Source organism: Lolium perenne, chromosome 5 (assembly GCF_019359855.2).
Source record: "Lolium perenne isolate Kyuss_39 chromosome 5, Kyuss_2.0, whole genome shotgun sequence".
Lineage (NCBI taxonomy): Eukaryota > Viridiplantae > Streptophyta > Magnoliopsida > Poales > Poaceae > Lolium > Lolium perenne.
Window position 1 is genome coordinate 87589540 of NC_067248.2, and position 19671 is coordinate 87609210.

The 19671-nt window shown below is 49.2% G+C and overlaps 2 protein-coding genes and 1 long non-coding RNA gene across 3 annotated transcripts; 1 reads left to right on the forward strand and 2 right to left on the reverse strand.

Moving 5' to 3' along the window:
* Window positions 1-8169: 8169 nt before the first annotated feature.
* LOC139831541 (uncharacterized) lies at window positions 8170-9164 on the reverse strand. Its single transcript, XM_071820838.1, has 2 exons — window positions 8988-9164; window positions 8170-8895 (listed from the first exon to the last, which is right to left on the reverse strand). Exons 1-2 carry the CDS (start codon window positions 9162-9164, stop codon window positions 8170-8172), a joined length of 903 nt encoding a protein of 300 aa, XP_071676939.1.
* A 673-nt stretch (window positions 9165-9837) lies between these two features.
* Window positions 9838-18828, reverse strand: LOC127300742 (AUGMIN subunit 6). Its single transcript, XM_051330904.2, has 13 exons — window positions 18507-18828; window positions 18359-18415; window positions 18177-18271; window positions 17503-17653; window positions 16247-16372; window positions 15999-16158; window positions 13316-13376; window positions 12962-13223; window positions 12310-12435; window positions 12046-12201; window positions 11259-11502; window positions 10722-11141; window positions 9838-10429 (listed from the first exon to the last, which is right to left on the reverse strand). Exons 1-13 carry the CDS (start codon window positions 18720-18722, stop codon window positions 10389-10391), a joined length of 2115 nt encoding a protein of 704 aa, XP_051186864.1. The 5' UTR covers window positions 18723-18828; the 3' UTR covers window positions 9838-10388.
* On the forward strand, window positions 14065-14684 carry LOC127300743 (uncharacterized). Its single transcript, XR_007851533.2, has 2 exons — window positions 14065-14294; window positions 14381-14684. It is a non-coding gene; the product is annotated as an uncharacterized lncRNA (long non-coding RNA).
* Window positions 18829-19671: the final 843 nt, after the last annotated feature.

Here is a 19671-nt window from a genome sequence, read left to right on the forward strand (position 1 = left end):
TTCGGATTTCATCGTGGAGTACATCGGTTGTCTATTTCGCTTCCGTGCCTACATCAACACCGCGACGACACCTTTGGCACCTTGGATATCGGTGCACCTTCCACACCATCATTGACACCACTTCGATCATCGCAAGTTCGTGTGCTTGACACTACCTAACATCAATAGGTATAACTTGCCTCACCCCTTGTAGCCCCGTTTCTTTCTTTGTGTACCTATCCCATTGAAAGTGGTTTTTCGAGTGTTGCGAAGCATTGCACAAGTGTCAAGATCGTGAGAGGGTGTGTGTGCATTGTGTTGAGCAAAGCTCCGAAGCAAGCTCGGTGAGAAAGATACACAAAATAAGAAAAAGTGTGACATAGATAAAAAATAAAGCTTCTAAGCATAAAAAAGTGAAAAAAGTGGAAAAGAAAAGAAATACAAAAAGAGAGTGTGTGTCACCGATACAAAGGAGTCCAAAGCTTCTAAGCAAAAAGAGAGAAAATAGAAGAGTGACATCTTGTGCAAATCTAGTTGCTTCTCTCATATGCAACCAAGCTACGGTCTCTCTTGTGTTGGCGTGACAACGAGCTAATAGTCTTCGTTAGGACCATCTTTGTTACTTGCTCACTTCCTTGGTCGCGCTAACCCCATTGTTCTTTCTTGTGAGTGTTTCCGTGTTTCCTTGATATAGATCACCACTTTTGACATTTGACTTTGGATCTTACCCACATTTGACAATAGACATTTTATTTGGTTCTTTTCGTTTGCTATCCACTTCCGCACCCACCACCATATAGAGTTTCTTAGTCGTTTGCGTGTGCTTTGAGCGTGTGTGTAGTTAACCCCGGTAGAATTTGACTTTGCTCTTGGCTTGAACCATTGTTCCGATACTAGCTATGAAAGGTGAGATACTTGTGTAGTTCTCCTTCCACCATATATACACCTTGCCTTGTGACTAACATGTATAGTGAGGAAGAGCCTACGGAGGACGACATGGAGTACCATGAGGATCATAGCTCCGCAAGCACCGCGGATATGGAGGGACATGTGGAACTCAACATCGACTATGACTCCGCAAGCATCGCCGACATGACCGACATCGAGGATATCTACACCGACAATGGCTCGCCAAGCATGAACAACATGGTGGACCACCATTCCAAGCTCAACTATAACATCGACGACATGGTGGAGAACTACCTCGACTACGACTACGACTACGACAACATGATGGAGCACCGCACCGAGCACGACATCGACACCATGGTGGAACCTAGTTTCGACTCCACCTTGAACAAGACTGGTGCCTACAAGTTCCCCATCTTGGCCAATGGAGCTACATATGAAGATAGAGGACCTTCAAGACGGCGCCACCATGAGATTGCTTATGCACATGATCATCTACATAGTGCTCATCCTGTCGTGGATGTGACCACGACAGGTGCTACAGGGTGCAACACTTCGTTGATGCGGGAGCAAGGAGACATGGCCATCTGCGGAGCGAGGTGCACATGACGCAAGGGTTTACCCAGGTTCAGCCCCTCCGGAGAGTAAAAGGTCTACGTCCTGCTAGATCTATTACTCAGTGGAGAATTACAATGGGGGGCTCAGTTAGCGGCTACGCCAAGAGCAATGCGAGGGAGATTGGATCTCCGATGGTGTGTGGAATAGGGCCTAGCTCGGGGGCTTATATAGGCACCCCCGATCTAGGGTTACATGAGGATAAGTCCGAATCACATCAATTGCTACTAATCCGAGATTTGTTGCTCTTCTTGCAAGTAATCTCCTCCTCCAGTCGCTTGGGCCTCATGTCCAGTCGGCCCATCCGAGGGTTTTAGCCCAATCGCATCGGGGCCTGGGGGTTTTGGACCAGTCGCACCAGGGCCCGGGTGCCCAGTCGCTCGGGTCGATTGGAACCCTCCATGAGCCCTTTACTCCGTGGCGAGTGAGACTGATGATACACCCCCTAGGGCATATCCACATCAGTAGTCCCCGAGCGCGGTGATGATGAAGCAAGGGTTTGAGACAGAACTTGAAGAGGTCTGGCGATGGATCGAAGCGAGTCGCTGTTGGGCTCCTGAAAAACAAGGTTAAGATTAGGGTCCCAGTCTTCAGTCGCCATGGGCCAGTCGGTGTTGGCCAGTCGGCGTAAGATAGTCGGCGCTGGCCAGTCATCGCGTGCCAGTCGGTGTTAGCCAGTCGGCGAAAGATAGTCGGCGCTGGCCATTCGTCGTGTGCCAGTCGGCATCTGTCACCCAGGGGAGACATGTGGAGGCTCCAACAGCTAGTTTCACGTTGACCGAGGCGCGAGCCGTTACCGCGTGGTTGCCGTTGGACTTGACAAGACCGCTAACGGCTAGTTAACGGCCGCACAGTTTAGTCCGGCGCAAATCTCGGTCGTCGATCTTCGGGCGGCGATTTCGGAACGGCATTGAATGGTGGATCTTGTTCCTTAAGTCGGGCGAGTGCGGAGGTATAAAAGGTTGTTCCGGTGGTTAGGGCTCCTCACTCTGCCGCATTTCCCCTTCTTCACTCCTTCATCTCCTCCTGCTCTCCTTCGCATTCGAGCTTAGAGCGCATCAATGGCGGCCAAGGGATGGACCAAGTCCAAGGTTACTCGGGAGTCTCTCCTCCCGTACATCTCTGTGGGGATCATCCCCGAGTTTAGGCATGAGAGGTGGAGAGTTCCGGCGGCGAATGAGACGAAGGCATGGCCGAGGTCGGGGGAGTTCGTGATCTTCATGTGCTTCCTCGACCGTGGCTTCGCACTCCCCACCTCCGACTTCCTGCGCCAACTCTGGGCATTCTACAACATCAAAATCTTCGACCTCGGGCCGCACAGCGTCCAGCAGATCGCTCTGTTTGTGGCGCTGTGCGAGTGCTACCTGGGTTGCCCGCCCTATTTCCCATTGTGGGTAACAATCTTCCATGGGCGGGCGACCCGGGTGAGCAAGAGCGACCAGTCGCTCATCCCCAACGGCGGGATCGCGTTCCAGGTGAAGTCCGGGGAGAGCTTCATCGACATGACAGTCCCGAAGAAGGCGCAAGCGCAATGGCGCAAGTTCTGATTTTATGCCACGAAGCAAACCCGGCCGAGGGAGGTCCACATTCCCCAATACTCGCCCGAGCCGAGTGTCCCCCGACGCCTCAACGTGCGGTCGCTGCCGCGCGACTAGGGAGAGGTGGTGAGGATGTTGCGGTCGTCGATCCAGACATTGAAGGACGCGGGATTGACGGCCGCCAATATGTACAACTGTTGGCTCGCCCGGCGCCTGATTCCTCTGCGGTGCCGGGGCCACTACATGTGGGAGTACCGAGGGCAGAACGACTGCACTCGCTCCACAGCGGTCGAGTGGAGTGAAGACGAGTACCGGAAGGCGCTTGCCAGGATCACCACGACCATGTTCACCTCCCTCGACGCCGGGCTGCAGCCCTTCTCCGAGGACAAGCCGGCGACCAAGGTACGTGGTGGCTTGGCTTTTCTTTGCGTCGGGTAGGCGGAGTCTCTAACGTGTTCTTTTGGTCATGATGCAGAGGTGGCAGAAGATCGCCAACCACCTCCCCACACTCGTCGGGAAGGAGCCCCCGGAGATGACCGAGGGCGAGGAGGTTGATGAAGATGAGGACGAGGACGACGGGGACCGCACGGAGTCGGACTCCGAGGCGTGGGACTTCGTCCGGCTCCCCCGCGGCTCGAAGAGGGGAGCGACCTCCTCGTCGCAGAGCCCTACAGAGGAAGGCGCATGGGAGGAGGAGGAGGAAGAGACGACCTCGCCTCCAGAAGGAAGGTGGCCTGCCAAGGGGCCCGCGAAGGAGACTGAGGAGCCGCGTCCCAAGCGACCGCGCCAGACTGTCCTAGAAGGCATGACGGAGCTCCAGCGGCCCCTCCAGGCCGCGCTCGACGTTGGGGCGTGGGTCGACCCTGGCGTGAAGGCGCTCCCAACGGTGAAGTAAGTGTCACTTGTTCTGTCTAGTTTCTTCATTGTTGGTCGGGATGTCGGAAAGCTCACTCTGATCCCTCGCAGGGCCACGCAGAAGGTCCTGAAGAAGACTGCCCCAGTGCACGGGGCGGCGGCCACGAGGGCGGCCGAGGCAAAGAAGGCCGCCGAGACGAAGAAGGCAGCGGCCGACCCCGCGGACATGGCGGCGTCGCGAGGGCAACCCGCGGCTATGAAGAAGACTGCTAGCGCGACTGCTAGCGTGGCAGGGCCAGCCGCCGGAGGCGAGGCCTCGGCGAGTGCGGCTGGGACCGCGGCCACGAAGACGGACGCCGAGTCCGTGATGGGAAGGGGTTCGGACGGCAAGCGCCCAGTCGCTCCCCCTGTGGTGGAGAGAGAGCCGGTAGTCACCGAGGAGCGTGCCTCTCCGGCTGCGCCGCTGAAGGAGCAGCGAACGAAGACGACGAGGGACCCAGCTCGTCACGATGAGCCTGTCGCGCCGAAGGAGGGGGCTCCGTCGACGGAGGCGGTGGTGCAGGGCGATGAGGTACACGAGTCCCACCAGCCGCCGCTCTCGACTTTGTCGTTTACCGAGCTACACGCAGCTCTCAACGACGTTCATGTGGTGAGTATCTTATGTTCTGTACTACGGTCCCCTCAGTCCCCGAGGGTCTACTTGGGCTGAAGGGGCGAGTCGAGTCTTCCATTTTTGGTGATCGAACGACTGACATTGGTTGATATGTATGTCCTTTCAGGCGGAGATGAGACGCTTGATGGCTTTGGTGGAGGAGGCCGCGAAGAAGAACCGTCAGCTGATCGCCATCGGTAGTAATTGTTCATCCCTCGTGCCTTTGATTGTTGTGTTGATTGTTGGGTTGTTCCTTGCCACTTTTTTTGTAGCAGAGGCGCGTGAGAAGGCGCTTGCTGACGCTCGCTCCGGGTACATGAAGGAATCGCTGTACCGGGAAGCCGACTTCCGGGCGACGGAGGGGGAGGCTGCAGCAAAGAGGGGGAGGGCTGAGGTCGCCGACCTCACCAAGGTCCTTGAGGGGAAGAGCAAGGAGCTTGAGGATGCGATCGCCGAGCATCAGGTCAAGCTCGTCGCCGCGCTGCAGGAGAGGGACGTGGCTCGCACGGCGACCACGAATGTGAAGAAGCAACTGGCGGCGCTGGAGAAGAAACACGCCGAGGAACTTGCCACGAGGGAGGCGTCAGAGTCGACCCTTCTGGCTGTACAGAAGGAGAAGACCAGCTTCGAATCGTTCGTCCGCGAGATGTCGCGGCAGCTCCTTGGTAAGTGTTCGTATTTTATTGATGTTACTTGTTTGTTGGAGTCGCCAGTCCTCGAGCGAGTCCGCATAGGGGTCCAGTCCCCGAGCGTGGCGAGTCCGCTTGGGGGCCAATCCCCGAGCGTGGCGATGCCATTTGGGGGGCCAGTCCCCGAGTGTGGCGAGTCCGCTTGGGGGGCCAGTCCTCGAGCGTGGCGATTCCGCTTGGGGGGCCAGTCCCCGAGCGTGGCGAGTCCGTTTTGACGAGTGCTGACTTTGCTTTGTTTTTCCTTGTCTTTCAGGGACGTGCGACTTCGTGGAGACGGCGACCCCTCGCGAGTGCTTTGAGACCGCGACGACGCGCATTATCCAGTGCGCGGGGGACATACTGGCGGCGCTCCAGTACCTGAGCCCGCGGGAGCGGATCCCGCGCGATGCTGCGTCGGTCTTCAAGGCCGTCACCGGCGTTCCAGCGGTGGTAGAGTGGCTGCGCCGCTCGTCGTGTCAGGTGGGCATCACCATGGCTCTGAGCATGGTGCTTGCCCACTACTCCGAGGGCTTTGATGTGGAGGAGGTGACGGCGGGCTTTTCGTCCGAGACCGGTGACTTCGATGTCGCGGAGGTGCTGTGCCTGATGGATTTGGTCCGCTCATATGCTGACCGCGTGCTGGTGACGGCGGACCTAGAGAGGCGGACCTAGAGACGCACATCACCAGCCAAACGGCTTCGGAGGATGCTAAGAAGAAGGGAGCCGGGGAGGGGCCGAAGGACTTCCCCGCCGAGCGCCTATTCTCTGCCGCCACCAACAATGCCTTGTCGACGTACACAGTGGTGAAGTACACGCCAAAGTTCCTTCACGGAGAAGGTGGTGCTGGGCCGGTGGTCGACCCTGAGGCCAGTTCCTCCAAGTAGGGTAGCTTCTGTCGTGTGTGTGGGGGGGGGGGGGGGGGGGAGGGGGGGATGCTCCCCCTGTAACCTGTAATGAAACATTTTGTTCCCGTGAGTCTACGGATGCGACTCGCGGGTGTTTTGGTTAACATAAGTTTATGTATGGAGCGGGTCTACCTTATCTGGCATATGTGAGTTGAATGTCTTTTTGTCTTGCTTCGTTGTGCGATTTTTTGCTTAATGAGCCTACTCGCCGTGGCCCGAGGGGCCAGTCGCTGGGCGGCCTCGATAAGGACTATCGACATTGACTGTTTTCCTGTTCGAACTGGATATTCGTTTTGCGAAGTCCCCAGTCGCAGTACGTAGTCGTATGGTGCGAGTAGCTACCTCAAGGGTAGGGGAGTTTGGCATTTGTTGGTGTTGTATATTATAGCATGCCGCTCGTCGTGGCCCGTTGGGCTAGTCGCATGGCGACTCCAAAGGAGGTTCTTGTTTTGGCGTTTTTCCTTAGCGAGCCGCGGGTCCGTTTTGTGGAGTCCCTGGTCGTAGTACTTAGCCTTTCCAAGTCACCTGCCTAAGGTAGAGGAGGGCGATTATATGTTGTATAGCGTAGCATTGTACGTTTGCTAGGGCCAGGAGGGCTGGTCAAGCGAGCAACCCTGCTAAAGGATACAGTCGCCGTTTTCGCTTGACGGCGTAAGGAACGGGAAGTGGGCCAATCCTGGTATTGCGACTGGCTTGCACACCGCGTCCTTGTTAGCCGAGCTACTTAGCTGTTTGTGGATTGCTCTACCAGCAGCAGCAAGCGAAAGTCTCTCTGTTCCTGAGCTGCGCGGCTTGGCGACTAGCTCGTATCGGCGACTTGGGAGATATGTTCGTGCGGTGCACGGTTACGTGTGGGTCGGCGAATGCGAATGGAGTAGCTAATATCTTTATTGATATTCAGATGTTGCTTACATGGCGACTAGGTGTAAAACCGGCGGAGGAGATTGATGTTCCAGGGGCGTTCGACCTCCCTGGTGAGTGGCTCGCCGTTGTCGTCTTTGCGTACATCGGTGAGATAATAGGCGTCGTTGCCGAGTACGCGGCTGACGGCGAATGGCCCTTCCCATGGAGGAGATAGCTTGTGCATGCCTTTCTTGTCCTGGATTACCCGAAGGACGAGGTCGCCCTCCTGGACGGCAACTGTGATAGCGTCAGAGGCCTTGTTGATATATAGCCATTCTGGAGAGTGCGAGGTCTCGTTCCTCATCGAGGAGATCGACGCCGTCTTGCCGGGCGAGCTCGTTTTCTTCTTCGGCGTAGTTTGCGACTCGTGGCGAGTCGTGATCGATGTCAGTCGGCATGACAGCTTCGGCGCCGTACACCAGGAAGAAGGGAGTATAGCCGGTCGACCTGTTTGGAGTTGTGCGAATGCCCCAGAGTACGGAGGGTAACTCTTCCGCCCAGCACCCGGTCGCGCGTTCCAGAGGTACCTTCAGTCGCGGTTTGATTCCGTGGAGGATGCTCTGATTTGCTCTCTCTGCTGGCCATTCGACTCGGGATGTGCGACTGAGGCGAGGTCGAGTCGGATCCCATTTTCTTCGCAGAAGTCGGCCATCTCTCCCTTGGCGAAGTTTGTACCGTTGTCGGTGATGATGTTGTGCGGGTATCCGTAGCTATAGATCAATTCCTGCAGGAATTTTGTGGCGGTCTTGCCGTCGCATTTCTTGATGGGTTTTGCTTCCACCTATTTTGTGAATCTGTCAACGGCGACGAGGAGGTGGGTGTACCCGCCGGGGGCTGTTTTGAACTTCCCCACCATATCCATGCCCCCAAACGGCGAATGGCCAGGTGATCGAGGGGGATGGTCTTCAGTGCTGAGCCCGGCATGTGCGATTGCCTCGCATATTTCTGGCACCCGACGCACGCGCGAACGAGTTCGACTGCATCGGCGTGTGCTGTTGGCCAGTAGAAGCCGTGTCGAAAGGCTTTGGCCACTATCGAGCGTGTGCCCGCGTGGTGGCCGCAGTCCCCTGCGTGGATGTCACGCAGGATCTTGCGACCCTCTTTGGCATTGACGCACCGCTGGAATACTCCAGAGATGTTGCGCTTTAGAGCTCGTTGTTGATGATGGTGAAGGACTTGCATCGGCGCACGATCATGCGCGCCTCTGTTTCGTCCATCGGCAGGACCTGTCGCTCGAGGTAATTCATGTACGGCTCCGTCCAGTCCCCAGTGTCGGAGACGACTGCGACTAGCACAAATTCGGGTGCGGGTGGCTCGGTGATGTCGGCCTCCCGGGGTACTCGCACCGACGGGTGGGTGAGGATGTCGTGGAAAACGCCTGGCGGGGGTGGTAGTCGCTTGGAACCAAGCTTGGCAAGTGTGTCTGCTTCTTCGTTCTTGCACCTGTCGACCCACTCGACGATGTGTCCGGCGAAATTGGCGCCGGCCTGGTCGACTGCTCGCTTGTAAGCGATCATGTTGGCGTCAGTGGCGTCGCAGGTGCCGGAGGTTTGGCTGGCGACGAGGTCGGAGTCGCCGAAGCAGCGCAGTCTTGTTGCGCGCATCTCCTTGGCGATGCGCATGCCATGGAGGAGTGCCTCGTACTCAGCCATGTTGTTGGTGCAGGGCTCGAATTGTAGCTGCAGGACGTACCTCATGGTGTCGCCCTTTGGTGAGATGAGGACGATTCCTGCCCCTGCTCCTTCGAGGTTCTTGGAGCCGTCGAAGTAGAGGGTCCAGTGCTTCAGGTCCGCCGGGGAGATTGGCTGCAACGCTTCTTCCCAGTCAGCAAAGAAATCGGCCAGCGCCTCGGACTTGACTGCACGGCGTGGCTCGTAGGTAATGTTGTGGACGCCGATTTGGCGATTCGACCAGTCGCATCGCGATTGAGGATGATATCGGCGAGTGGCGTCGAGGCAGCGACCTTGATCAGGTGCTCGTGGAAGTAAGGGGCCAGTCGCCTCTGGGCACGGAACACGGAGTAGACTAGGTTTTGGTAGTGCGGGTACCGTTGCTTTGACTCGGTGAAGGCTTCGCTGATGTAGTAGACTGGACGTTGTATGAGCTGCTCTTTCCCTTCTTCCTTGCGCTCGACGACCATGACGGCGCTCACGGCACATTTGGTTGCGGCCACGTTTGGATCAATTTCAAGTTCTGGTGCTTAAAACTTTCCTTTTGCCTTTTTTTGGAGTTGAACAATTTGCCACATGAAAATGAAAACCATTGTTAGGCTACAGATTGAATTTGTGGATGTAAGCAGTTATGTTGCAAATTGCTATTTTCTCTGGTTTTTTGTACATTTCAGGATGGGTATGTACAATGCGGATACAAATTCTAAAAATGAATGTTTTTAAATGACGAATATTGATTTTTTTAATTCGAAAATCATAACTAGTGATGTTTAAAGAAAATATGAACATCAGTATTTAGAAAATAGAACGACGGACAAGATCAGATGTCAATTGCAAATTACACCATCAGAAACAGATGTCAGCCGCAAATTACACTATCAGAAACAGTCAGGAAAGATATATTATTCGTCATGACAAGTGAGATAAAATCTGATCGTCAGCGGTGAACTATTAATGAAAAACGACTCATAATTGGACAGTCAGCCGCAAGATATTAATGACAGGAACACCAGAATGGACGGCCGCATGTTATGCAGCCATGTCACCAACACGTTGCATTTGCATTACCAGAAGTTTGCATTCTACAAAACAAACTCAACATGAATACTCCCCACGAATAACCTCTTAACAAAAAAAAAACAGTAAGGAAACAAACTTCCCAAGATTTGAAGGAGCGCATATGTACACTACCCTTGCTACTCGGGATTTCAATCCTCTGGTACTAGCAGAGTTCCTTCAACAACAATAAAACAACAACTTCCACAGACCAGCAAATGCTAATAACCTGACAGTCCTAAATATATGGAGGAACACTCAGCATAACAATTGGCACAATGGCATCAAAACAGGCACTTGAATAAGTGGATAAAATTACTACAATACAAATACAGATGCTGTATACTAAATACACAAGATCTAGCATTTTCTTACTGTGCACACTGGTAGTTGGTACGTCACACCATCCCAGACATCTATATCACCTCTATACGCCCTTCTCTCTCCAAATAGAATCGTCCACCTTCAGAGGCAGAGGCATCCTCTCACGAGCTAGTGGCAACTGGCATGCAACTCAACCAGCAAAATAATTCCCAAGAATTCACCCCGTATATGCCCACCATCCGTGCCTCTAGGCTGCAGTTAAGCGCTGAAGCTTCAGGCAGTGGTTAAAGTATTGCATAGTGTACATGTGAAGCCTAATGTTCCATTAAAGCTGCATCAGTTTCTGATAATGGTGCTGCAAAACAGATACATATCAGTTAGTGTGAAGCTTTGTGCTTGTTAGCCTAAAAAATAGAAAATGGTGCAGCAAATCTTATCCGTGAGTGTCTCTTATTTAGATCTTAAGTATTTGACAGATACTGAAGACCGATCAATTCAGACAGCACAAAAACTCACAAAGTAGTAGTATGCGTATAGTGACATGATAGACATAATCACTTTAAGCAGTTTGAAAAGACTTACCAATAGTAGTATGCATATAGTTACATGACAGACATAATTACTTTAAGAAGTTTGAAAAGACTTACCAAGCAAGTCCTCGTATGCGTCGTGAAATAATGAAGACTCCAACAGAAGTGGTGGAGAGAATAATTGATCAAGAGCATCATCTGTCATAAATGATTGACTACTACTGAGTGGATCAAAAAAGTTTCCAGCACTTGACAGGGCTGAAGTTGTATGAATTGGGCTGTCAGAATTGAAGTACTGATCACTTGTGCTCTTGGGTAACTTTGTCTGTGATGATGATATAACTATTTTTTGTTTTCTTCGATTTCCCACAGCACCCACATCCTTCCTCGAAGTACCTGATGACAGGGGAATGAAAAAGTGCTCTGAACCATCATCACTACTATCGTCCTGAGGACTCTCCGTGTTGCTCAATGGCTTTGATAGAGCAGCTTCACGAACAGAACGTCTGATATCATGAGCAAAATAACCATAATTTTCTGGAAAGACAATATAGAGCAGCAAATGAAGCACCATTTATCAAAAGCAGATTGTAGTCAGCAAAATAAGAAGGAACACAAGAAGCTGATCTAGCCTATGTATTAAGATATAAATACCATGAATTGAACCGTTTCCTTGATCTTTGGTGGAAGGGAGGACAAGTGTTTTCTCTTGAGGCAGAATTTCTTGACTAGGTTGGCGTGCTAGTGCATTCCGTCTTTGTGTCTGTGTTCCTTTGCCAGAAGAACTTGGAGTCAGACTAAATAAAGGAGGTAACTTTAGAGCAGGACTACTGCCAGCCTTGTCGATGTGTGTAGAAGAAAGCTTAGAAGTCATCTCTGAAACTTCACTGCTGCTTTCCTGCTCAAAAGTGAGAAGTTAGAAAGCATAAGAATAAATAGACAAAGGCACAAAAGCCAATTAACATCATCAAAAAATGTATTTTGTGGTGACTATCTATGAGGAAGCAATGGCCCATTTGGTTTGAGCACTACCCCTATGCAAGAGCAAGCCCTCACTTATTGAGAGGATTGGGATCATGGTCATGTGACAACCTTGTACCATTTAAAAAGGTGTTGTCGGTACTAGGATGAGTTCATCCCATTACACTAACCGAATGCAAGGCTCTTGGATCCTACAATCCAGTGACAACTGAGGACCAACCAAACACACATTTCAACAATCATATTATACCAGGATGGAGGCATTCCTCAAACCAAACAGCCCCCACCATATGATGGAAAACTAAATGTTCTGGTATGGACACAGGAATGAAGATAGTACGACAAAAAAATATACACTCAGAATAGGAGTTGCATTATTTCCATATTGGGAAAACAACAGAAAAGAAAATTCAAGTAAATCAACAAACAGAAATACAAGCAAATGTGTGTTATGTCTTACTTCTGGTCTTACAAACACTGTATTTTGCCCAGACAACAATTGTCTGGAGTTTGTTTGATCCACTGGATTACTAGGTACACTATTCACTTCCTCTGAAAGATCAGTAATTGACTGCTGCATTGCTGGAATAGCTTCCTTTAGTTGATTAATTAGGCCCTAGAAGAGGAAATAAGGGCAAAAGATTAAAGAATCAATTAAATGATGCATAAAATTATCCTGTAAATCTGCAAACCAGATGCATCCTGGTAAGGATGTTGCTGTTACCTGTATACTGACTAAATGCTGGCGATGTTCAGCCAGTGTTGCAGTTAATGAGTCGGCATGGGTACTAGCTTCACCGTCAGACGCACTGCGGAGTAATTCTGGCCCCTCCCCATCATTTGCTTTGGCCTATAAATTAGTAGATAGTTGCAGGTCAATTATCCAAAATACATTGGTTCAGAACGTGTGATGCACCAATACTTGGGATATCACCATACCAGTACGCAATAAGACACGTCACCAATACACCACCAGTACGTAAATATGCATGGGCGGTATGTCAGGTTCTTTTCATCTTTATAAGAAAAATATGCTGGTACCTCGCGGTGCATACTGATAGCCTTGCAACATGGCCCAGCCCAAAATATTTATCGGGATTAAATGTCCCCATTTCTTAATATAGTCTAGTCCATGGATTGTTTAGTTCTATATGTATTGTCTTGTGGTCCGTTTAACATTTAATTGTGCACTTACTTTAACAGTTGTGTTGACCTACAATCAAATATCAAAACTGGCATTCAATGCTTCTACAGGAGCAATGCAATGGAATTTTACACTAATATTTAAGATAAGTGCAACGTATTAGAATGCACGCTTTTGTAAAACTCTTAGTTTGATCATGCTCTGATATTATATAAATAAATCAATAGCTTACCAAATGAAGGGACTGTTTATGAATACGCTGCAAAGCGTGAGTCCAACGTCGAAGAATTTCAGCTACATCAACAGTTTGTTGGGTACGCCCATTTCTATCATCTAATCTTGAAAGGGCTTCTTCCTTTCCCTGGAATAGAGATATCTGCTCCTGCTTGTCCAACATTTGAGATTCACCAGCTCGAGCTGATAGTAATTCTGAATGTGGAACACTTGAACTCGTATCCATTGCTGCTAGCAATTGTGATCCAGATATACGGTACCTAACAGTATTGCATTTTGTGTAAAAAGGTGAAATAATGCTAACAGAGGATATTTAGATTAAGTTGTAAAGTTTAACAGAAGTGGAACACACCTATGCTCACGATGTGCTATAAGATCTTCAATTGGCCCGGAAGCTAAGACCTCATGCTGGCCTGCAAGAATAATTCCATCACTATCTAGAAGGAGCATCACCATAAGTCTGTGAAACCTAACACGAGGAGTATCCTATATTTGCCAAGATGACATGACAATAAAGAATTACAACATCATATAAAGCTTTCTCAAAAAAAATCATATAAAGCTGTGTAGCAAAGCCACGAGAATAAGAACCTTTTCTCTCTTTCAACAATATTGAATGTTGCTTAAAGTGGAAAAATATAGCTATGACTGAGGATGCCTTCTTATTTAGATTTTTTGCCTATGACCAATACAATCCTAATTTAAATCAGCTTAGATCCGAAAGGAAACCCAAACCCAGCCTCGCAGCACCCAAGATTCTCTTGTCCTAACAAGGAACTGTGGTCTAGTATTTTCCGGAATAGCTTCTAGATAAGAATTTTTTTTCATAAGACAGACTTACAAGATCATTATACCTACTTGCTCTTAGAGCTTATCTAAGAATAAACTCACTTTATGAGGCTTAGATGATACAAGCTAGGTTATCCCGATACTCCCTCGAGGTGCTGCATCAGTATGATATTGGCAAGCTTGAAAGCACGGATACGGCAGAAACTGCCGATCTGCCGTCTGATACGGCGGGATACGCGAATTTTGGTGTATCCCTGAAATTCGAATTAAAAAAATTGAAAAAAATAAAGGGATACGGCTGGACACGTTTGGGATACGGCCTGGCCCATCAACACAGCCTCGGCCCAACACCAAACCAATTATTAGGGCACGAGCCACTCTGCCTCCCCTGCGAGGCTGCGACGCTGCCTCCTGGATCGAAGCCGTCACTGCCTGGACTCGCCGTCGCCGCCGACTGGACTCGACGTCGCCGCCGCCTGGACTCGACGCCGCCGCCGCCGCCGCCGGGATTCGACCGGCGACCGCCTCCTCCAGCACCGCAGGTAACCCAGCAGCCTCGGCAGATCCTCATCTACGTATCAGTCCTTCAATTCCTCAGCCTCTCCTCATTCCTCCACATCGATCCTAGGTAGCATGGCATCTGGAAGAGGTGGAGCCGGTAGCTAATCATCCGTGGGTGACAGTAAAGGGCATCCTAGGGCTGTAGATCCTAGATATCATCTATGGATGTGGAGAAGCTTTGTGGTGCTACTGCAGTGCTGCTTCCGCTGGTAGCCGTGGAGGAAATGCAAAGTTTCATTGCAATTTCTGTTGCCATCTCAGCCTTGTTAGCTCCTATTTATCATGTTCTTGCTGGGTATTTGACAATTGGGACGAGAATCAGTCAAGCACTTGATAAAAGAGACACCAAATGGGGCAGTATTCTCTTTTCTGATCTCTTTCTCATTAATTTTCTGTCATAACTTTATATTGCATGGCATATATTTATTTTATTTTATATATACTTGCTGTATCCCCGAATGGCTGTTTTTGGAAAATGCCGTATCCCGTATCCCCGTCTTTCCGTCCCCGTGTCCGTGCTTTTTAGTTGGCAAGTACTGGTGGATTTTAATATCATAGCCCCTGATACTCAGCCGACACTTTCTAGTGCTAATGTAACTCAAATCGAAGCCTACTAACAAATTTCAATCCAAAATCGCAACCCATGAATCCCCCAAAGAATCCTATTTCTACTCTGCTCTCTGCTCGACTCCGACTGGCGTTCCTCTCCAGCTTTACAACTTGCCGCCTCAACCCTCAAATCCAAACGGATGTGGCCCTATTCTGCCATCATCCCCTCTTCTCTCTCCAATCACCTTCTCCCTCCATACCTACCTAAACTAAGATGTTGATCCACCTGACGGCGCCTCCTCAACACTCAAGTCTGGCAGGCAACACCCTCTCAACCAGCCCCATCTTCGCTCCCTCCATCATCTCATGGCTGACAGCCTGAGCTACCAAGTCACCTCCGTTTTCTAGACTCGAGCATATAAACAACAGTGCACCTTATAGATTTCTTCTATGGTGAGTGGCATGTTGAAACCCCGTTTTTTGTTGTGTCCACTGTATATGACGTAGATATGTGCCCACTCTCCGCTGTCATGGCAAGCACAAAATATCAGCGTCTTGCTCTTGTCTAGCCTCTGTACGTTTCTTATTTTTCAACGAATATATAATCACCGAGTCCCTGTGTTGACATGTCCTCGATTAATTTTGGAATATATTGCACTGTGGTACCTCTGTATCTGTATTCATGTACCCACATTACGTATCAGGTTCAGGTAACTTACTCCCTTCATTGCAATGAATAAGGCGTATAAATTTAGTCAAAAGTCAATGTTATGGTAAAAAATATAAACATTTACAATACCAAATCAGTATCAACAGATTCACCATAAAATATATTTTTATAATGTAATTATTTAATATTATAGATGTTTATATTTTTTTCTATATATTTGGTCAAACTTAGTAAGCTTTGACTTTTGACTAAATTTATACGCCTTATTATTCATTGAAACGGATGTAGTAGGAGTTAGGATGCTAGCCTAAAAACCAGCTTACAAGATACGTTGATATACTACAGAAAAGCACTGTAGTTTATGAGTATGCCAGATATGAATATTTAGACTTTTAGAGTGTGCATGATATAGATATTTTGAACATCCTAGACATATATTCTGTTAATGATGCTTCATACTTTGTACCTTTACGAGCCAATATTGATTCCCACAAACGGGTTGCCTTAGATACCAAATGTGAATTTTGTCCAGACGAGGTCGAGATACGTTCATCCCACAATTCACCCTCCAGCTTAGCTTTGTTTCTCATATCTTGCAGCTTCTCTAACTCCTGTTGCAGATATGCCTGAAAACTCCACATGAAGATAATACAGAATGAAAACAGGATGTACCAAGTAACTATCTGAATCGCAAGTATAGAAGTTACTGTGTACCTCTTCAGCACATAGACTTCGGAATTCAGCTGTCATTTCATGGGCTAAATTTGACCAGGTTGTTTGCCTTTGAACAGCAATATTTGCATTTTTTAGAAATTTACGCCTCTCAAGAGCTATCCTTGCCTGTTAAGAATATCTCATCAATTCACAATAAAGCCATTTAATGCAGATCCAATAATTAAAATATGAAGTAGCATATAAACTCACAAAGAAAAAAATAAGCCCTCGGATAACAGGATGTTTTACTACAAGGAAATATAACATAGGCCATTTTTTCCTCACTGGTAATAAAGATGGCCCTGACATTTGGATAGATTGTGGTTTCAACCTCAGTTTGTTATTGCTGAACTGTGATGTGCTAGTGGTGCTGTATTTTTAAGCTGCTGCAGATAAGAAACCACAAAAGGTCTGTTGCTCTTCTTTATAAATCAAATTAAATGTAGATAAATCAGGCTGACTAAGTTTTGTCCTCTCACATTTTCATCATACATGTTCTGCAACAAAACGATGAGTGCATTTGCAAACTGATGGGAAATAAGCAGGCATCTAAACAATCGATTACCTTGAATCAACACAACATAATTCATAATCTGCGTCAATGCCAAACAGAGCCTAAATCTGGATCAAAAAATGGTTTATGTGCCCATCAGTATAACAGCTATATAAGCCTACTGCCTTCCTAAGTTTCATTGGTTTATGTTGTGTTTATGGCCTCTCTGTGAACTATATATCTTCCAAGGTAAGGATATGTTCACTGAAGCCGCATCATAAATATTTTCCTAGGAACCACTTCTCAAACTATACTCATTCTTTACCGATAAGGAAAGTCAACAGGATCAACAAAGAAGTCAGCTCTCTAAGGGGACTATTATCTTGCCATGCTCAAGAAAAGAAGAGATAAATCTTGTTTCACTAAATGGACTTGTTGTGCATAAAGCCTGATGTATTGAGCTAGTGTCTGTTGTATACTCGTTATTGGTCACGCCACAAAAAAAAATCGAATGTACCTATTGTGAGGTGCCCAAAGTACCGAGCATTACAGAACCATACTAAGTAAAATACTCACCAGTGTATAAAGTTCCCTACTGATAAGAATTTCCAGGACTTCATATTTTCTTTATTAATGATGAGAATTTTAAGATTGACATTAATCATATGAAAGGGTCACAGTACGCATTCAGAAAAAAAAAGGGTCACGGTACGTTAGAATATAAATCAAGAGCTCAGAAAATTTAAGCGCAAGCCATCCTTGCCTTCGTTACAGGAAGTAATGCAGCTGCGTGAAGATAAGAAACATCTGTGAGTGCAGCTGGCAAAGGATTTGATGCTACATCAGCCGCAAATGTTCTCCTGTGGACCTCCCTCAAGGCGTGTACAGAGAGTTGCCATAAAAGCTCAACAAATCTGCATCAGTGTAGGGAGTACAAACTGTTACAAGGACAACTTTGAAAATGTACCAAGTTGTCAGATCAGCTGATCTACAAGCAAGTAGTTCGCATCAATGATTACTACCATCTCCAGAAGTAATTAATCGACGCGCCCACGCACTAATGATATGCGTGCCCAGCCCTCCCTCCGGTCAGTACTGGACTATTTTTCCTTAAACTGAGAACTAAGTGGTTACATACTGTAGTCCCATTTTCGATATCTTAAAGATCATCATGAAGATCTGGCTTTCAATATGGCACTTGAAAAAATACTTGCAAAGTTGACTTAAGACAATAAAAATGATTAAGAGATGCTCCAAACCTATTAAGGAACAATATGGAATCATAGAAAGGCACATGCTTGCACCTAGTTTCAGCTGGCCTCTTCAACTTAGTAGTAAGGTTTCGATGAATGCAATTAAAGCTACATTGCACTGTACCACAAGCAGGACTAGCAGATTTCTGACCGAATCAACTAGAGGCATGCATGTTCGACTGACCTCGGCCCGCAGCAGGTGGCAAGCGACGAAACTCTGGAGTTGCTCCTTGGCAGCGCTCCCTGCTGCTCCAGCTCGCTAATAATACCTTGAACGATCTAACCAACCAACAAAAAGTCAAAACAAAGGTGGCTTCCGTGCGTACCCAATTGTCAGAAGAGGTAAGCAAATCTGCAAAATCCAACCTTGCGGAACTCCCTGGACTGCGCGGAATCAAAGATCGGCCACACCTTGTCGAAGTCCTGCGCAACGGAGAATCACAATCATCAGAAACACGGAGGGGGGGGGGGGGGGGGGGGACGGGGGGGTTTGAGCGCGCGTGGCGTGGCGTGCCTTGGCGGACTGTGCGGGGCCGCGTAGGGATGATAGGAGGAAGTAGAGGAGCTGCTCGCCGAGGCGAGGGTTGGAGTGGCGGAAGAGGCCGACGCGAGGGGAGGCAGCGGCGGCGGGAGAGCCGAGGACGGCGGGATCAAGGCCGAGGAGTAGGCAGTTTGTGTACATGGCGCCCTCCAGCTCCGCCTCCCGCTCCTTCTCTCGATCCGTAGACATGGCCGCCGCGCTGGTGGTCGTCGCCGGCGCAACTGGGTTGTTGGGAGGGGCTAGGTTTAGGCGGCCGGCGCCATTGGAGTTGGAGATCTCGCGAGGCGGAGGTGGAGGTGGGAGACAAAATAGAAAGCAGGCGAGCCGGGTCGAGTCGAGTCGAAATGGCCAGCGTTTTTTTCCTTGTCGTTTGGGATGTGGTCACCCACACACGCTCTTCAAATTTTCAGTGACTCGTTAAATGCTAGTATACCGTTGCCACGGATTTTAATCTATTTGCACTTCATACACATAATGCACCTAAATACTGCAACCGATTATTAAAATACTGCAACGGGTTTTCAAAATAGTTTTCAAAATCGAAGGAGAAAATGTTGTCGAAAAGAGGAAAAAAACCTAACCTAGTTTGACCCGACATGTTCTTCTCCCCCTGGCCATTTCTCCTTCTTTTCCCGGCGGCCCAAGCCAACCCAGCAACCTCACCTTTCTCTTCCGGCCCAACACCACCCCAGCCCGGTACCGGTTCGGTCTTCTCCTTTTCTCTTGCCCTTCCTCGTCAATGACGGACAGCGACAGGAGGAGACCATCGATGCACGCCTACGCCCTGCGCGTAAGCTCTCCTCACCTGCTCCCCCTCCTTATCTCCACAAGGAAGATCCCCTGGACCACGCCAACCACTAAGCCTCCTCACACACGTCTCTCCCCTCCATCTTTTCTTCACCTCCACGAAAGAAGCAGCACAGAAGGCCACCGCGCCCCGCCGCAGCAGCTTCGACTGTGTCCTTCGTTCCACCCACCCCTCACCGAACCAAGGGCCAGAGCTTCGCCTCGTCAAGCCAATCTTCCTCAACCCATTCACGCCATGAATCGAACGCGAAATCGGTGAGTTCTTCTCGTTCCTCTTCTTCGACTCCGGCAACAAATCTGTGGGTTCCGGCGCCGTTTGTCCTCCCCTTGT